The sequence below is a fragment of the Alosa alosa genome, chromosome 2 (genome assembly GCF_017589495.1).
Source record: "Alosa alosa isolate M-15738 ecotype Scorff River chromosome 2, AALO_Geno_1.1, whole genome shotgun sequence".
Classification (NCBI taxonomy): Eukaryota; Metazoa; Chordata; class Actinopteri; order Clupeiformes; family Clupeidae; genus Alosa; species Alosa alosa.
The window spans coordinates 4,432,584-4,448,877 of record NC_063190.1 but is presented as its reverse complement, the minus strand read 5'-3'; the positions used below and the strand labels follow the sequence as shown (position 1 = coordinate 4,448,877).

Sequence of the window (16,294 nt, the reverse complement as noted above, 5' to 3'; positions counted from 1 at the left end):
CAGATCTGTTTATTGGGTGCCACGGATGTCTATCAAATGCGTCTGTGCATAGCTCATCATCGTCTTGCTTTCCCCCCTGTTCTGTGATTGGTTCCCTATGTCAGGCGAAAATTTGTTCCATGGTCTCCAGGCTGCCTTAGCAGCGTGAATCAAATCGCACGCAAGGCAGCATGGGAACACCCAGGCTAACTTGGTACAAGAATGGTCTGAAATTGCTTCATACAGCAGACAAACAGACTTAACATGGTGCAGTAGTTTAACATGAGATCCCAATGAATATTATGAGGAAACATATCTATATATAAGAAAACATATCCATGACTTTTAAGATCCATATGGAAGCAGCCTATCAAGAAAGAAGACTTCAGTTAAGTTGACATACTATATCATGAAAGCCTCTATACTGTAGATGGATGTCAGTTGACCTGTCACGTCAGACATGCCTTATCCGGATTAAACACTATTATAGTTTCACATTTAGATTTATACATTTATCAAGCGCTTTTATCCAAAGCACCTTACACATGCCAATTATAGTACAAGGGCAGAACTGTGAAAACCAGATATTGAACTTACAACTTTTCAGGCTACTGCATGCTAGTCCAGCTCCTTAGCCAATACGCTACCACCGTCCCACATATCACAATCAATTCATAAGTGATAAAGAGTGACAGCTGCTGGCTGGTGAGCTGAGACAGTTGTTCAATTAAACATGGCTGAGAGTTGTTCAATTATACATGGCTGCGTGGCTGAGGGCTCAACTCTTCTCTTTGTTCTCTTTGTTGATGAGGCCAACGGGGAGTGATGTCCCTCAGGACACCTGTTGTATTGAGCATAAAAATATGTATTAACACTCACCCATTTCAAAACATAATGTAGCTATGCTCCCACTCAATGCTATGCCTTGTATTGTAACTGTTTTTTCTTGTTGTATATTATTGGTGCTTTTTTGCCTTTATTGTGATAACATAGGATAGTGAGAGACTGACATGAAGTGAGTGGGAGAGAAAGATGGGGTGGAATCAGGAAATGACCTGGGTCAGACTGGTGGACACTTTGCACCCAAATGTGGTACGAACACTGTAACCAGTTGCGCCACAGCCCCCCCTGTATTGTGTGTTGACATCTTTTGTTGTAAAACAAGTTGGTCCCTCCCCTCCACCCTTGTGAGGGAAAACCTCAACTCTATGTTTTGAAAGCAACAGAGAAAACAACTATGAGCAGTTAGCATCACTGCAGTGTTGCGAACACCCTTTTAGCAACCACCCTTTTAGCAACCATAAACATACAATAAACAACGATTCCGAAAGGAGAATTCATTTGTTAGATACAAGATGCTCTAATTTAAAGGGAAACTTGGCAGGATTAGCTATATTTCCCCCTCTGCTGGAGAAATTGTACATTATGCTATTTCAAACTGTGGAAAAAGGTAACGATAAAGCACATGGATTTATTTACAAGCTAGTGAAACAGTTGGCATAAGTTCGGCAGAAAGATGTGGATGTGGAAAAGGTAAGAAACACGATTTAAAACGAGTTTCTTGTTTCTCACTTCTCTTTCTGGGATGGTAGTCTCAATGTTCCATGGTTGGTTTTCTGCATGGGGACGCTAGGGGCAGCGGGGAAAGTCACCATTTTCACCGGAACAGGTCATTTAGCCATCCAAATGATTTCTAAACAGGTTTATTACGTTAAAATAGTTGCCAAGTCCCCCTTTAAAAGATGAGCAAAGTGCAAGATCTGTTAACAAAGTCCATTTGCATGAACTACAGCTATCGTGTTGCATGTGGGAGGAATGAATGGACTCATCATCAATGTGTGCACTCAAGGCTTTATCCCGGTGTTAAATTATCAAATAGATTTTTCCTAGTTATTAAATCAGCTTCAATTAGACTTAAAGGTGCTCTAAGTGATGCCATACGTTTTTTTAGGCTAAAACATTTTTTGTCACTTACAGCAAACATCACCTCACCATCTGCTAGCTGTGTCCTGAATACACTGCAAAAAAACGCGACCTCTGTTGACAACCCAGGCTCCAAAAACGGCCACAAAACAATTTGGGCAAACCTTGCCCATAAAAACATAACAAACTGTTCCAGCAAATCACTGACGAGATGCGCGTTTAGGAGAGTTTCAATTGCACAGGAGGGACGGGAAAAGGCTAGCTTTCTGTTTTGTTTAAACGTCAACAGAAGTGACGTTACCCAAGCATCGCTTACAGCGCCTTTAAGACATTGCACTTTGCCCAGCATTAAAATTAGGGCCCAAGTTTTGTGATATGGCATGAGCATGATCACAACAATACCTCTCCTTGGTCTCCAGAATTCTAGGTTCCCAGGATCCTCATTGATTATCCCCATGTCGGCGTTCCACTTGCTCCAGTTTACTTCCTGAACTCTAAAATTAAGAAACAACACCATGCAACTTTACCCATTGTTAGAAATTACATTCTGACCCAGAAGTTCATGAAAACAAAAAGCAAAACTGGTCCTACGTTTACTTTGGTTGTGTACATACTTGGAGAGTACAGAGTTACATTTACCATTTTATCCAAATCCACTTTATGCTACATGCTTTAGGCTACATATGTCAGTTATATTACAAGGGCCATTGTACTTTGTTTGTACACAAACATGGAGAAGGTGGAGAGGCAGACAGACTATGCAGAGAAGTCTATCTCTCCTCTTCCCTTTAGTGAAGCATTGAACAGTTCAATGGCCCTGGGAACAAATGACTTCCTCAGTCTGTTAGTTGTGCATGACAGTGAGCAAAGTCTCCAGCTGATCAAGCTCTTCTGCTTTGTAATAGTGCTGTGGAGTGGATGACATTAATTGTCCAAGATGTTGATCAGTTTGTTCAGGGTCCTTTTATCTGATATTGAAGTGATGCACTCCAGTTCGGCTCCCACGACAGAGCCAGCTTTCCTTACCAGCCAGCTCCGTCCGGCATCTTTTGTGTTTGTTATTTTTTAAATGTTTTTGTCATGTTGTGTCAAGGCTATGCTGGCGACTACGCCGCTCCGTCTGGCATTTTTTGTCTTATTGTCTTTTGCTTTGTGTACAATGTCTTGTATGTGGAGCGCTTTGGGTTGCACTCTGTGCATGTTCAATGTGCTATACTAAATAAAACTGACTTGACTTCAATTCAATTAAATTTATTGTGCTTATAGAGCGCCAAAACATTACACATGTATCATGGCGCTTTAGAGAATGTAGGCAATCAGAGAAAAAGGAAAGAAAGGAAGAAAATAAAAGAAAGAGAGAGGCCCATGGGTAACAGGGGCGAGGAAAAAAAAGTAATAGGGCAGTCGAGGATGGGACTTCAGGTGAGATGGGTGAGAGGAGGGCCAACACATGGATGGTTGATAACTGGTGATGATATACCTCACAAGTGAGGTACAGTAAGGGTAAAAAAAAGAGATGTAGAGTGGGTTAGTATTACTGAAAATCAAAATGGTTAATGTCAATAAGTAATTAGTGGTACTATATATTGTTACAGTATATCATAGTGAGAATAGGCAAGAGAGGGAGAGTTGAGAGAGAGAGAAGGGGAGAGAGGAGAGGGGGGGGTTGTACGGCGTGACACATGAAAAGTCCATGACAGCACTTGTAGGTGTTCCTCCACACTGACCCCATCAATGGACACTGGTAACAGAGCGGGCTTAGACCTGCGGAAATCCACCACCATGTCCATGGTCTTCGAAGTGTTGAGTTGAAGGTGGTTGAGTTTGCACCATTGCACAAAGTCCTCCACCAGGCTCCTGTACTCCTCCACTTGCTCGTCCCTGATACACCCCACAATTGCACTATTGTCAGAGAACTTCTGCATGTGGCATGACTCAGTAATGTAGCAAAGATCAGATGTGTACAGGGTGAACAGGACTGGAGAGAGCACAGTACCCTGTGGAGCTCAGGTTCTGCTGATCACAGTGTCAGAGAGACAGTTCTTCAGTCTGTCAGGTAATCTGTAATCCAGGATACCAGGTGAGCGTCCACACCCATCTGTAAGAGCTTGTCTCCCAGTCTGAGAGGTTGGATGGTGTTAAAAGCACTTGAGAAATCAAAGAACATGATTCCCACAGCACTTTTCCCCTTGTCTAGGTGAGAATGTGTCCTGTGTAGGAGATAAGTGATGGCATCGTCCACACCCACTTTCTCCTGGTATGCAAACTGTAGCGGGTCTAGTGCATGGCGTACCTGGGGTCTGAGTATGCACAAGACCAGTCGCTCCATTGTCTTCATCACGTGTGATGTTAGAGCGACAGGCCTGTAGTCATTAAGCTCCCTTGGGTGTGGCTTCCTAGGGACGGGGGTGAGACATGATGTGGTCTCACCAGGTGCGCCTGAGGGGGTTGTCGGGTGGCTGGAGACTGATGGCTTTTGACTGAAGCCATTGTTGCCGCACTGTTCGTAGTCACCATGTGGGGACCTACTAGTCCTCCTTAGCCTCTTTCAGTTTGGTTTTGAATTCCCCCTGTACGTGCCTCAGCTCTGCCATGTTCCCTAATCTAATCTATTAGAGTTAGAATTACTAATGTGCCACACCTGCAGTCGTGTGGCTCCGTTGTACATCCTTTAGCTAAAGTTTAGCTAATATTTTCATCATGCCAGTGTACGTATGTATATGTATGTCTGTGTACAGTATGTGTAGGTCACCTGAAGCACCAGCGGCGTTCCTCAACATTCTCCGTGCCCAGGTTTTTCTCCACTCCAGAGCGAAGTCTGCACTTCAAACACCATGGTAGATGTCTTTCTATATCCAGGATGGTAATGGCTCGCTGAGAACATGAAATCACAGGTACAAACATTGAGAACCATACTAAATGATTCGCTTCAGGTGGCCTTTCAGAAGCACAGACATAGAATGTTACAGCACAGATAGATACTATACTTGTAGTGTCCAGATGTTTGCGCTTTCCTCAGAGGTCCTCTGCACAGTTTTGCTCATGAGGGCGATGAGCATGTTGAGGAGTAAGATGTAGGTGAGGACGATATAGGAGATGAGCAGCACATAGAACACCTCCTTGTAGCGGTACTGCTCAGTGAACTCCAGGTCCCCCATGCCAATGGTGAACTTGAACAGCTCCAGAGCGGTGGCAGTGAGGTTTTGTCGAGCTGTTTTTTTGCAAGTACGATCAATGCCTTTTGTATTTTTGGACTCCAATAATGTTTGGTTTATTGGTTTATCCAATAGAGTGAATACCGCTGAGGAAAAGACATTAAGATGGTTCACACAAAGGTAATGTACCTGATTCATTTTCTTTCTTTTTAAAGCTATGAGCAAGACTGAAGACCATAGACAGGGATGAAATATAAAGGCTGCATCATCTTGCCTATCCAGTATCATTGAAAATGCAATGGCGGAAATGTTTATTTTTTTGGATGACAATGACAACTGATAGCGTAGACATACAGATAGTTTTGATTAAGCCTGAGTGATGCATATTTATGTGGAGAGCTAGACAGTAGCCCTACTTGCCCAATGAGGCACTGAGCCAGGCAGCCGACGGCCGTTGGCTGAACTTTTCCTGAACGTACAGATTGCCAGTCCACCCCTGCCTTCACATCATGTAGTCACTTGTCACAAATCGCCTACAGTCAGGTCTGTCTGTCTCTCTGTTGTAGTCATTTTGAGAAATCCACTTACAGTTTGCCAGTTTTTTGGGAAATGTAGCAAGGCAATTGTGAAATAACTGTAAACAACATGAGATGATAAGCTTTGGAAACATTTTGGAAGAAATATATGTACCTGCTGAAAATCCAAACAGGAAAACCATGTAGACCACAAAGAAATGCAAAATGTCCCCAAGAATCATCTAGAATGTGAAGAAAATGGGTAATTAATTGAGAATAATTCAAAGTCGTCCTTTGAATAATTCTCTTACTTTTCGTCTCCTCCTGATCCTGACACAAATACAAACAAATGCAATCCAATGCAATCCACCTTCTGCATCATGACGCTGTAGATACCCATGTTCTTGGACCCTCTGAAGTAGTAGAGTAAGTTGACCCAGCTGAGAGCAAGACACAACACCATGCACCCAAGGTATTCCCTCCTACTACAGAAGTAGAGCACCACAGAGACCAGGAAGAGCACTGCCTGGATGAAACTGGATCCGGGTCGGGCACAGAAAATGAAATGTCAGTAAATGGCAGTCTCATAGGGAATCTTGTACCAAATTCAAAATTTGCCATTACAAAAAGGACTTCAGAGAAGCCATCTACTAGGAGTGACTAGGTGTGACTTACAAAAGAAGGTCACAGAAGCCATCTACTGGGAAACTTTCAATAGTCGGTTGTTTTCTTCTCAAATCTGATAACTTCAGAGAGAACCGTGTTAGACTTAATATATAATTTATTTCTAAAGAATGATCTTGCCCCAAACTTTTTTTCACAAATGGCTCCAATGTTAGTTGTGATACCTACCTGTTTAAAAAAGAAGTACACAGAACCCAAGAGAAGTATGACTTGTCCTGACAGAAGTAAGTGACCGTGTAGTGTTTTCTCCAGTGGATATGGTGGCTGGGACAGATGAAAGCAGTAGTGAATATCAGACCAAATGCAGTCCTTTCAAAGCTATCAGACATGGAGTATTAAGCTAAGGTGAATGACTGACCAGTGCAGTTGATTCGTGTTTCCAGAAATAGGTCACAATGGAGAAAATGCTGAGATATATCAGATAGACCATTAATCTGAAGAGAAATATTGGATGAGCAAATCTCCTCCACTTCTCCTCCAGCAGCCCATTGAGAGGCTCCACCTGAAGCATCTCCAGACGGTTCTGCGATCACAGTTGATTTCCTACTTGAAGTCAGTCTATCTGTCTGTGTGAATCTATTCAATGTATATAATGGAGAAATCTCAAATATTAGAGCTATAGGTGAATTTGTCTTTTGGGTAGGCCACAGCCTCCGTTCTTTTAATTATTTTACTTTTAATTTTGATGTTATTTATACACCACATTGTGTTGTAAGTGGGAATGTATGATTTCAGACACAAACTCCTATAAAATATGGGAAGTACGTACCTATCAAAAACCTAAAGATGAACAAGATTCCCTCATGGCCCAAATATATTCTGATTTCTCCATCATATTGACTAGCCTGGTTAGCACCAGAACAATTTCAATTGAGATTTGGTCTGGACAAGGTTCGTTCAAGGTTCACCCATTTCCAAGGGGCGTCACCAACAGACGCAGATGAAAAATGCTTCTGGACGCAATTGGATAGACCTAAAACCAATCAGAGCAATGAACAAGATGACATATTGGTGCCCAGGTTTTAAGAACATTGGAAATGGGAGTGAGTGAATGGCCTCTTAGCCCGGTGGACCCGCAGAGCAAATTCAAATTTGCCAAAGGTTTGTCTGGGTTCTCCCAGGCTACATATTGCACCTTCTTCCAAGACAAAATAAAATGATATCTACCAAATGGTCATGAACATATACAAACAAAACGTTGTTCACATTGACCTACCGGGATTTCACCATAAACGACTATCTCCAGAATAGACTTTGTTTCATAGGAGTCCAGTGATGACAAGTCATACAGTGAGGAATAAACCGGCCCATAGGCCCACTCCGTGAACTTTCTGGAAAGATGTCTGGTCTTCTTATCCTGGAACTCTCGATGCAAAATGTGTTTAAACAGCTTCAGCAAGAAGGAAGAGGAGAGGAGAAGTAAGAGAATTATTCAATGCGTTATGGAGAAACAAATCAAGGTGTATCAAAATAAAAGCCTTTTGCCAGGAATAATGCTTCTAGCAAACAATGCAGAATTTAAATCTAATCTCACCTCAATCTTGCCTTTCTTGGCTGCTAGTTTAATTGAAGTGAGGCCCTGCTTGTTCTCAATCTCCTCCAGTTTGACTTTTGGGTGAAGCTGGGCAGCTCTGGTCAGGATGTGGTCATACATCTTAATAATAATATCTGTGTTTTCAGAGCTGTTATCTGCTACCATCACCAGGGCGTGGAGAACTATGTTGCCCTGAGAGTCTGCCTCCCGTACATCTGCATTCTGGTATTGGTTTTCCAACAGGAAGTCAACCATGTCTTTCTGGTTGGTGCAGGCTGCCAGGGAAAGTGGCAGCTCTCCTGCAAACAGAAACTGCATGTTTTTATTTGGTTACAAAGTTTGACTTAACATCAACATCAATGTCTGATCCCTTTGATATCTCTCTACCAAAATAGAAGCAAGGTCCATCATGCAGCTGGAAGAACTTCCCACAGGCTTTGGCGTGGACATCAGCTCCTTTCTGTACCAGAAGCTCAACAAAGTATTGACTCCTTCTCTCAATGGCTACATGAAGGGCTGTCTGGCCTACAGGAGAAAAGAATACAATGTCTTACGTGCAGAAAAAAACATCTGTATGTTTTAACAATATGTATGAGCTCCCACCTTTGTAATACATGTCTGTATACGCTGCATTGACAAATTCCTCCAAATCACCCATCTTCTCCGCAATATCAAGGAGCAATTTCACGGTGTCATTTCTGCCTTCTTTCAGATTTAAGAGAGCTTTGAGTAAAGCAGTCTTTCCCTTGGACTGATCTGCACAAAGTTAGAAAGGTTAATGATCAAACAAGAAAACTGGCGATTTGTATGAGTCTTTGAACGTTTTTGTATTTATTTATTTACTTACATACTTATTTATATGTTCTAGAGGGATCCTACTACTCCAAAGAATGCATATAGCTAATAATGGCACTAAATACTAATGCTAAACAACAATACTGTTCAATGGTAAGGGACTGTAGCTGGGGAGAGCATGGAGTGTGGAAGAGCAGAGTTTTCAGCTTAATTTTATGTCTTAGATGTAGCCTAATGAACTTTTGAACATAACCCTTGTGACACTCAATAAAAGTGACCCATGAGTGAGCCAGTGTTTTACATTGTTTTGGACTTGTGTGTGAAGAGAAATATGTAGATGCCTATATGCTTCTGCTTTGTGAAAGTCAACTTCAGCCTTACATTCAGAGTCAGTCAGGTGCTTCATGGCCCGGCGCAGGTACTGCTCCAGTCCCTCGAGCTGAGCAACCTCTCCACTAGAAACTGCTGAGAAGAGCCTTCTCATGTCAAATTTGTCCTTGTCTTGGGCAGCTTCACCTGTTATTCCTCTCACCCCCCTGCATGAGGAGTTTGTTTTATGTGAAAAACATAGCTCTGACAACTTTTAGAGAATTGGGCAATGAGCCTACCTCCGACTTTTTATAAATCAGCAACAGAAACTTCCAAACATTCCAACGTCATTGCATGTACATGAAACATTTTTAACAATACTGTTGTTTACACAAAAGGGTGTGTTTGAACCTAATCATGACGCTTTTTTACTGTACCAATTTCAGTACAGTTTGTCTAGCATGTCAGTTAAATGTAGAAAACCTACGTTTGGGTATTGCGGGAAAGACTCTTAAATGGACAATCATCAACTTAGATCAGAGGTTTTCAAACGTTTGGTGCCAAGGCTCTGTTGTGGGGGAGACGTTCTGATAGGCTACCATTTTATAACAGTAATGTTATGTAAAGTCTGAATTCTACCATAACTATATGTACCATATGTAAAGTTTGAATTCTACCATAACTCACTTCATGAAATTTCTGTTGATTTTGATCTTCAAGTCTGAAGTTATCTCCTCTAGGTCTTCTTGATATTCAGAGTCCATAGGGCTCATGTCATTCTTAGATGCAAACGCACCGCAGTTCTTTGCTTCCTGTCCTTTGTTTTGAGCACGCTCTTTGTCCATCCTGTCATCCACTTCCAGGGTGAATGGCCTCTTCTTTGTTGGTGTTCCCATCGTGCTGTCTGAATGTTATGACACCTGGATGTGGAAATACCCATGTCATTGGTTATGTAGCGTGCAATGTTTCAGATGATACTGTATATGTACCGCTTTGAGTTCAGCACACCTGAATATCTATAGCAGTTTCAAGGGTGTCTAGGGTATGTCTGTATATAGAAAGAAATTACGGGGTCATCCCCAACACAGAAGGACATCTGTGCCATCTGTCCCTGTGAACCATAACAGCAAAACACTTGATATACTCCAAGATCAATGATCAATCCATCCATCATATAAAGCTTTTCAGCACTTCCATCAATTAGCCACATTGCAGAAGCCAGGCCACTCTCATCTCTGGTCTTGGGAGAACATCAGCTGTGGCATATCTAAGTGCATCTTGAGGCACACTGTACCATTAAACTCCTGATCTATGTTAGACATCCACCGCACTGCATAATTCCTTGTTATTCGTTTAGTTAATGTCTTTATAATATCTTTATAAACACTTCCTGAACAAATGATATTTGGGGCGAGGTTGAATATCCACAACTGATGGCAGTGGTGGACTCAGAGTTTTTGAAGAGCAGGAGCGAACCCAAAAAAAAAAGGGCACATATCTCACGACATGGTGCCTCAACCTCATGCCAAAAAGCTATGAAGCATGGATGGAGTATGACCCACTGGAACCCTGGGCAGAGACCTGGAAAGGGCCCATTTAACCTCAGAATTGTGTAACTCAGCTAAGGAAGGGGGGAACATGCCCCCCACCCCACCCCCAGGACAAAAAATTGAAAAATAACCCCTTAAATGATCATTTCTTGTGAGTATTGTGGCAAGAAATTAACAGATTGAAATGTACAAATATGACATAACCATCAACAGATTTAAGCCATCTTGCTGTGAAAAAAAGACACCAATTACAAAGCATGATTATCAGGGGGACCTCATTCAAGTATCAGAGGTGAATCGCATAACCCATGATATATGAGTGAGGGGCCCTATTCAGATATCAGCGGTGGTGACAGAGGAGATATTGACATCAGGCTATGAAATATTGATAGTATAAAACTTTTTAGAGCCTGTGAAATGGGGCAATAGGGCTGTGGAGAGACAACTCCCCTTGATATTGCCTAACTCTATTTTAGGGTTCCTTTTTTATCGGTCCTGATAAATTCTTTAGTCATGCTCAGACTTTTCTTGGAAATTTAGCCTCAAATAACAAGACTACCTCTAGATATTTAGGGTTAAAATTTTAACCAACATGTAAAACTCCTTGTCCAGTCCTGTTGAAAAATTAGGTCAATGCTACGGTATCTTTAAAGGACACAGAGAGAATTAATCATGCCTAAATTTAGGGAACACATCATCACCCCAGTTCTGGCCAATTTTCAGTGGTTGCCAATGAGTTTTAGGATTCATTTTAAAATCCTCCTAATAACCTATAAGCTTTACATGGTTTGGTACCTAACTAAGATTTATTAACCCCAACTGTCCGAAAACAACAACACTGGAAACAACACTAAAACAACACTAACAAATTATGATGTACAGTAATATTGCCACTGTTGTCATAGTATGGTACTGGGTCTGAGAGAAAAATGGGTGTACTTACGCTCACTAAATATCCAAAAAGATTTTCCTACTACTCTGCAAGAATATCCATACAGGGCTCATGGTGGCTTCTAACACAAAGTAGGAGATTGAGAGGCTTAAGACGCTGAGGAGAAATTAGGCTGGTAGCGTAATGGAGAGTAATCTCCAGAGAGCGGACTAACAGCCTTTAAATGTTGACTAGTATTGATCTCTTTCATTGCTCATTGCAGCAATTCTACAAACCAAGGCATTCATGCACTGTAAAAAAAACAACATTTGTTCATTTAACTTATTCTAAGCAAGTCATCTTGTTGCTTTGTCTGAGTTAAATTAAACTTATTAAGCTCACTCACTCAATTTATCCTAACACTACATTCACTAAATTCAATGCTTAACACTTAACGCTTAATGCTTACACAGTGACACAATTTAACTCAGTCAAGGAAACATGATGCCTAGACTGATATGAAGTGAGTGAATCTGGTGAAACCAGGCTACAAAGACAGTGCCCAGTTTGGGGGGTGCTGTGCTGCAACTGGTTACAGCACGTGGAGTCTGCCTGGGTCATTTCCTGTGTGTGTGTGTTTATATAATATATATTTAAGACATAGCCTAAAGCTTCATGCTGACCACGGACCGTCCCACTTCCTGCCTCCAGAACGAGTATAAAGCCATCATAATCACAAGCTTGTTGAACACCTTGGGCAGCGTGCTCGTCACCCAGCACTGTAAGGGGGCCTCTCACGGCTGTACTCAGCTGGACCTGGGCAGCCTGGAAGAGCTGAGGGTAGATACTGGACTCACCGAGCTCAACTCCTGGATGAAAGACATATAAAAGATGATAATAATGATGATGATGATGATGATGATGAGAGGAGAGGAAGAGGAGGAGGAGCATGATATAGCCACAATTTACAGCATGCTCCTCTTAAAGAGCATCAGTAATGGTGCATGGAATTGTAATGCCATAATTTCAGTGAATGCATTTACCAAGCTCTTTCATCCATTAAAGCCAATTAAAGATCAGCCAAAACCACCCCAACAAATATTGCCATTACATCGCTTCCATTCTGTGGGCCTGCAGGTGCCAAATAGTAGCTTGGCCCAACACAAAATGCCCAAAATGCAGTCAGAAAATTGCATACATTTATTTACAGCAAAGGTAGACACATGCACGGTGTCCTGACTGTTGATGCTGTTTATTGTCAGTTTGTGAAGTTAAGGCGAAGTAGGAAGTGACATCAGAATCTCTGATCAATGTGATTGGTGAGGATGGATCAATGATTTCAAAGTTAGCGCATCACTTCGTAAATGAGTCTGGATTTTTCCAGGCTAGCCAAAAGGGGCAATTGAAGTAGACTTGGGGAAATAGGCGATAACAGATGAACAGGAAAGACTGAAATACTGAAAGAGGTGCAGAGATAGAATACCATTTAATCATAAGTTAATATGGTGAAGACAGATAACTTCCATGTGGTATATATATATATATATATATATATATTATTTTTTTTGCTTAATGCTAATGATAAATATAAAGAAGATGTGCTCACATGTTCGACTGATGGGTGACAGTGTTGAAGCATTCTGCCTCAAAGGAAGCCCCCATGGAATACACTTCTGCATCAACATACAATGTTAATCTGAGAAAAGAGAAGCATCTAAGATCTAGATCAAGTTATAAAAGGTTGAATACCAGTTGCCCCAAGTACAAACAATAGACAAATAAAATAATTGGTTAAATTCTCAATACAGTAATTAGAATTTAGAAATGTCTCAGCATCAGTAGCTATTCACATAGGCCTACTTTTGGTTCCAAAAAAAACTTTGGTTTCCACAAAACATAGTATAGATTGTATATGCATCTGAGCATGTTTGTGTGTCAAATAATATTGAATTACAGATAAATGCTCCCCAGACAGAGTGATTGTCATATAATGTAATTTATTAACGTTTCATTTATTTACAAAAAACATAAGTCACACACCCCTACAATTAGTTCATACATACCATACATATTTAGTCAAGTCATTCATTCACATCCCCTACCCATCTAGTCCCTTCCTGAGAAACATTTCTTCTAATGTAGATCAAGGCATGGTTGATATAATGTGTGGTACAGTTACCCGAATTGCATTCAGGTGGATTTTATGTATGAGTTATTTATGAATTTTAAATTCATGAATTTTTAATGAAAAAGTTTTATAATGACAATATTATTCAAAATAAACGTCTGCATTTTCAGCCATATCTTGCCATGGATGTTTAACACCGCCATTGAAGTCATTTACCATAAACGTTGCCTGGGCAGGGCACAAAGCATCATTAAAGACACATCCCAGCGCAATCACGGACTCTGTAGCCTACTCTCCCCCCACCCGCTAGACGCTACAGGAGCCTCCACTCCGTCCCACACCACCAGGATCAGGAAGAGCTTCCGATATCTCCACATCTCAGCATTAACGTTGCACTCAATCCATGCACTGCCCCAGGACTTTCATTCCTACTTCTTTATAAAGAGTTTGGTTCCAAAAACGCAGTATCCTCCATTTTAATGAATTTTCATTAATCTTATATATATTTTTTTTTTCCAAGTAAATTCAGTAGAACTGTAATTGGGGGCCAAGCAGCGAAGCTGCGAAGGCACCCATTGAGTTACTAGCTTTTCCTATTATTATTATTATACATCCGACATTGCAGTCTATGGCAGCCCATAGAACGCCTGGCTAAAAAATGCTGAAATTTGGCAGAAAGTTTCGGGACACTCCAATGACCATTCACACTCATTTACGGACCTCTAAACCCAGCCGTCTAGCGCCACCAACAGGTCAAAATCTGGCCGAAAATTGAACCGCTGGGTCTAAAGTTATGAAATTCGGCACACTGATTCAGCACTGTCCCATGATCACTCCTACCAATTTACAGAACTCTATGCCCAACACTCTAGCGCCACCAATGGGTCGAACCTGGATTGCATTCACGCATGTGACCATTGAACGGTGCGTCCGATTTTCACATATCAGGCACCGTTGGAATCCCTGGACCGACCTAAGTTCAATGACCCCTATTTGGTCACTTTCCGCCATATTGGACCTCCGCCATATTGGATTTAGTCCAAACTCTACGAAAAGTTTCAGCAGTCACAAATTTAATCCGATTTTCACGGAACTTGGCGGAGATGATCTCCTGCCCGAGCCACACAAATAATACTTGTCAGATTTTTCAATTTCATTTTTGTTTGCCCGTGACAGCCAATCAAATATGGCGACGAAGCCACCAAACAGCAAGTGGACTAACATCTCCGTGGTACTTTGAGTTAACATAACAAAACTCGATACCATTAGTCAGGACACTGTCCCAATCACTCACAGCAATTTTTATGCATATACATTGAACGCTCTAGCGCCACCAACAGTTCAATGTTGGACATGCGTTCATGCACGTGATTCTTGACTCTTTTGTCTGATTTTCAAAATGAGGTAGCGTCTGAATCCTTGGACTATCCCAAGTTCATCGACTCCTATCCCGGCCACTTTCCTCTATATTGGACCTCCGCCATATTGGATTTAGTCCAAACTCTACGAAAAGTTTCAGCGGTTACAAATCTCATCCGATTTTCACAGAACTTGGCGGAGATGATCTTCAGACCGAGCGCTAAAAGCGATACTTGTCAGATTTTTTATTTCAAATTTATTTGCCCGTGACAGCCAATCACACATGGCGGCGATGCCCTAACAGGAAGTGGGCTAACATCTCATTTCACGCTTTAATTTATGAAGTCCAAACTTGGTACAGGGACTTGGTATCTGATTGTGAGGACACACTAGGAAATTGGCATCATTTGGCCTCTATAGGGGGCGCTGCAATACAGGAAGTGGGCTCGTATCTCAGCAACTCTTCGTTTTATGAAGTCCAAACTTGGTACAGGGACATAGTAGTTGATTGTGAGGACATGAAAGGAAAGTGGTCTCATTTGGCCTCTAGGGGTGCTGTAATAAAGAAAGTGAGCTCACATCTCAGCAACACTTTGGTGTATGAAGTCCAAACTTGGTAGTGGGACATGGTAGCTGATTGTGAGAACGCACAAGGACATTGGTGTAATTTGGCCTCTTGCTGTGAGTGCTTGCTCATGCCATGGCAACGCCATTCCTGCTCTAGCGCACTACTAGGCCCCCGCATTGCTGCCTGCAGCTATATTTGGTATTGGAATTTGATTTATCTTTACTGAATCAAAACAACACAACTTCAATTTTATTGATATTACATAAACATAAATAAATAAATGAATATACATAAATAACATGACTTCTAAATGTTTTTAAAAATGGAGATTTAGCGTTTTGGAACCAAACTCTTCATATGCACTCTTTTTTTCTTGACAGGCTGAACCTTTTCCATTGTTCGGACTCTGTATTTATACTGCTCATACAACCTACTATACCAGGGATGTGAAAGTCAAATACATTAGAGGGCCAAAAAAACAAATTTGCTACAAGCCGAGGGCCGGACTGGTTCAATGTTTATTAAAACATATTAAAATGACTGCACGTAACCTATTGAACCAAGACGTGTACTGTATTTTATTTAATGATTAAATGAATAATGACTGTGACTGAAGTGCGGGCAAAGTTTGCACAGAAATGTACGATTTTTCCCATCCTCACCGACCTTGTCATAAAACTTGTTTAAATGATCATACGATGCCTCCTTGCTGCTTTGTCGTCTACATCAGCCTTTCTCAAACTTCTTTGACCTGAGGCCCAGTCAAGGCATACTTTGGGGTCATATAGGGCCCACCTACATGAACCCACCCCCCCCCATCAAATTATCATAATGATATCACAATTATTATTATTTTTATACTATATTGCTATACATGCACTTCAAAACAGTCAATGTTTAAAGTGCTAAGATTGTTCACAAAAG

The 16,294-nt window shown here is 41.4% G+C and overlaps 1 protein-coding gene across 1 annotated transcript; it reads right to left on the bottom strand.

Annotated features, from left to right (window-relative positions):
* Positions 1 to 320: 320 nt before the first annotated feature.
* On the bottom strand, positions 321 to 9,790 carry LOC125291374 (transient receptor potential cation channel subfamily V member 1-like). Its single transcript, XM_048238102.1, has 15 exons — positions 9,582 to 9,790; positions 8,967 to 9,121; positions 8,394 to 8,546; positions 8,178 to 8,315; positions 7,791 to 8,089; positions 7,473 to 7,646; positions 6,615 to 6,779; positions 6,425 to 6,520; positions 6,248 to 6,318; positions 5,943 to 6,108; positions 5,748 to 5,814; positions 4,890 to 5,203; positions 4,655 to 4,776; positions 2,305 to 2,396; positions 321 to 820 (listed from the first exon to the last, which is right to left on the bottom strand). Exons 1-15 carry the CDS (start codon positions 9,788 to 9,790, stop codon positions 732 to 734), a joined length of 2,310 nt encoding a protein of 769 aa, XP_048094059.1. The 3' UTR covers positions 321 to 731.
* Positions 9,791 to 16,294: the final 6,504 nt, after the last annotated feature.

Bases quoted from the DNA above. Each gene is read 5' to 3' on its own strand.
- LOC125291374 (XM_048238102.1), bottom strand. From the start codon at position 9,790: ATGGGAACACCAACAAAGAAGAGGCCATTCACCCTGGAAGTGGATGAC. The intron at 8,316-8,393 runs GTGGGAGCTCAT...TTTCTCCTGTAG, and splicing joins TACAGACATGTATTACAAAG to GCCAGACAGCCCTTCATGTA. The intron at 2,397-4,654 runs GTGACCTACACA...TCTTAATTTTAG, and splicing joins GAACGCCGCTGGTGCTTCAG to AGTTCAGGAAGTAAACTGGA.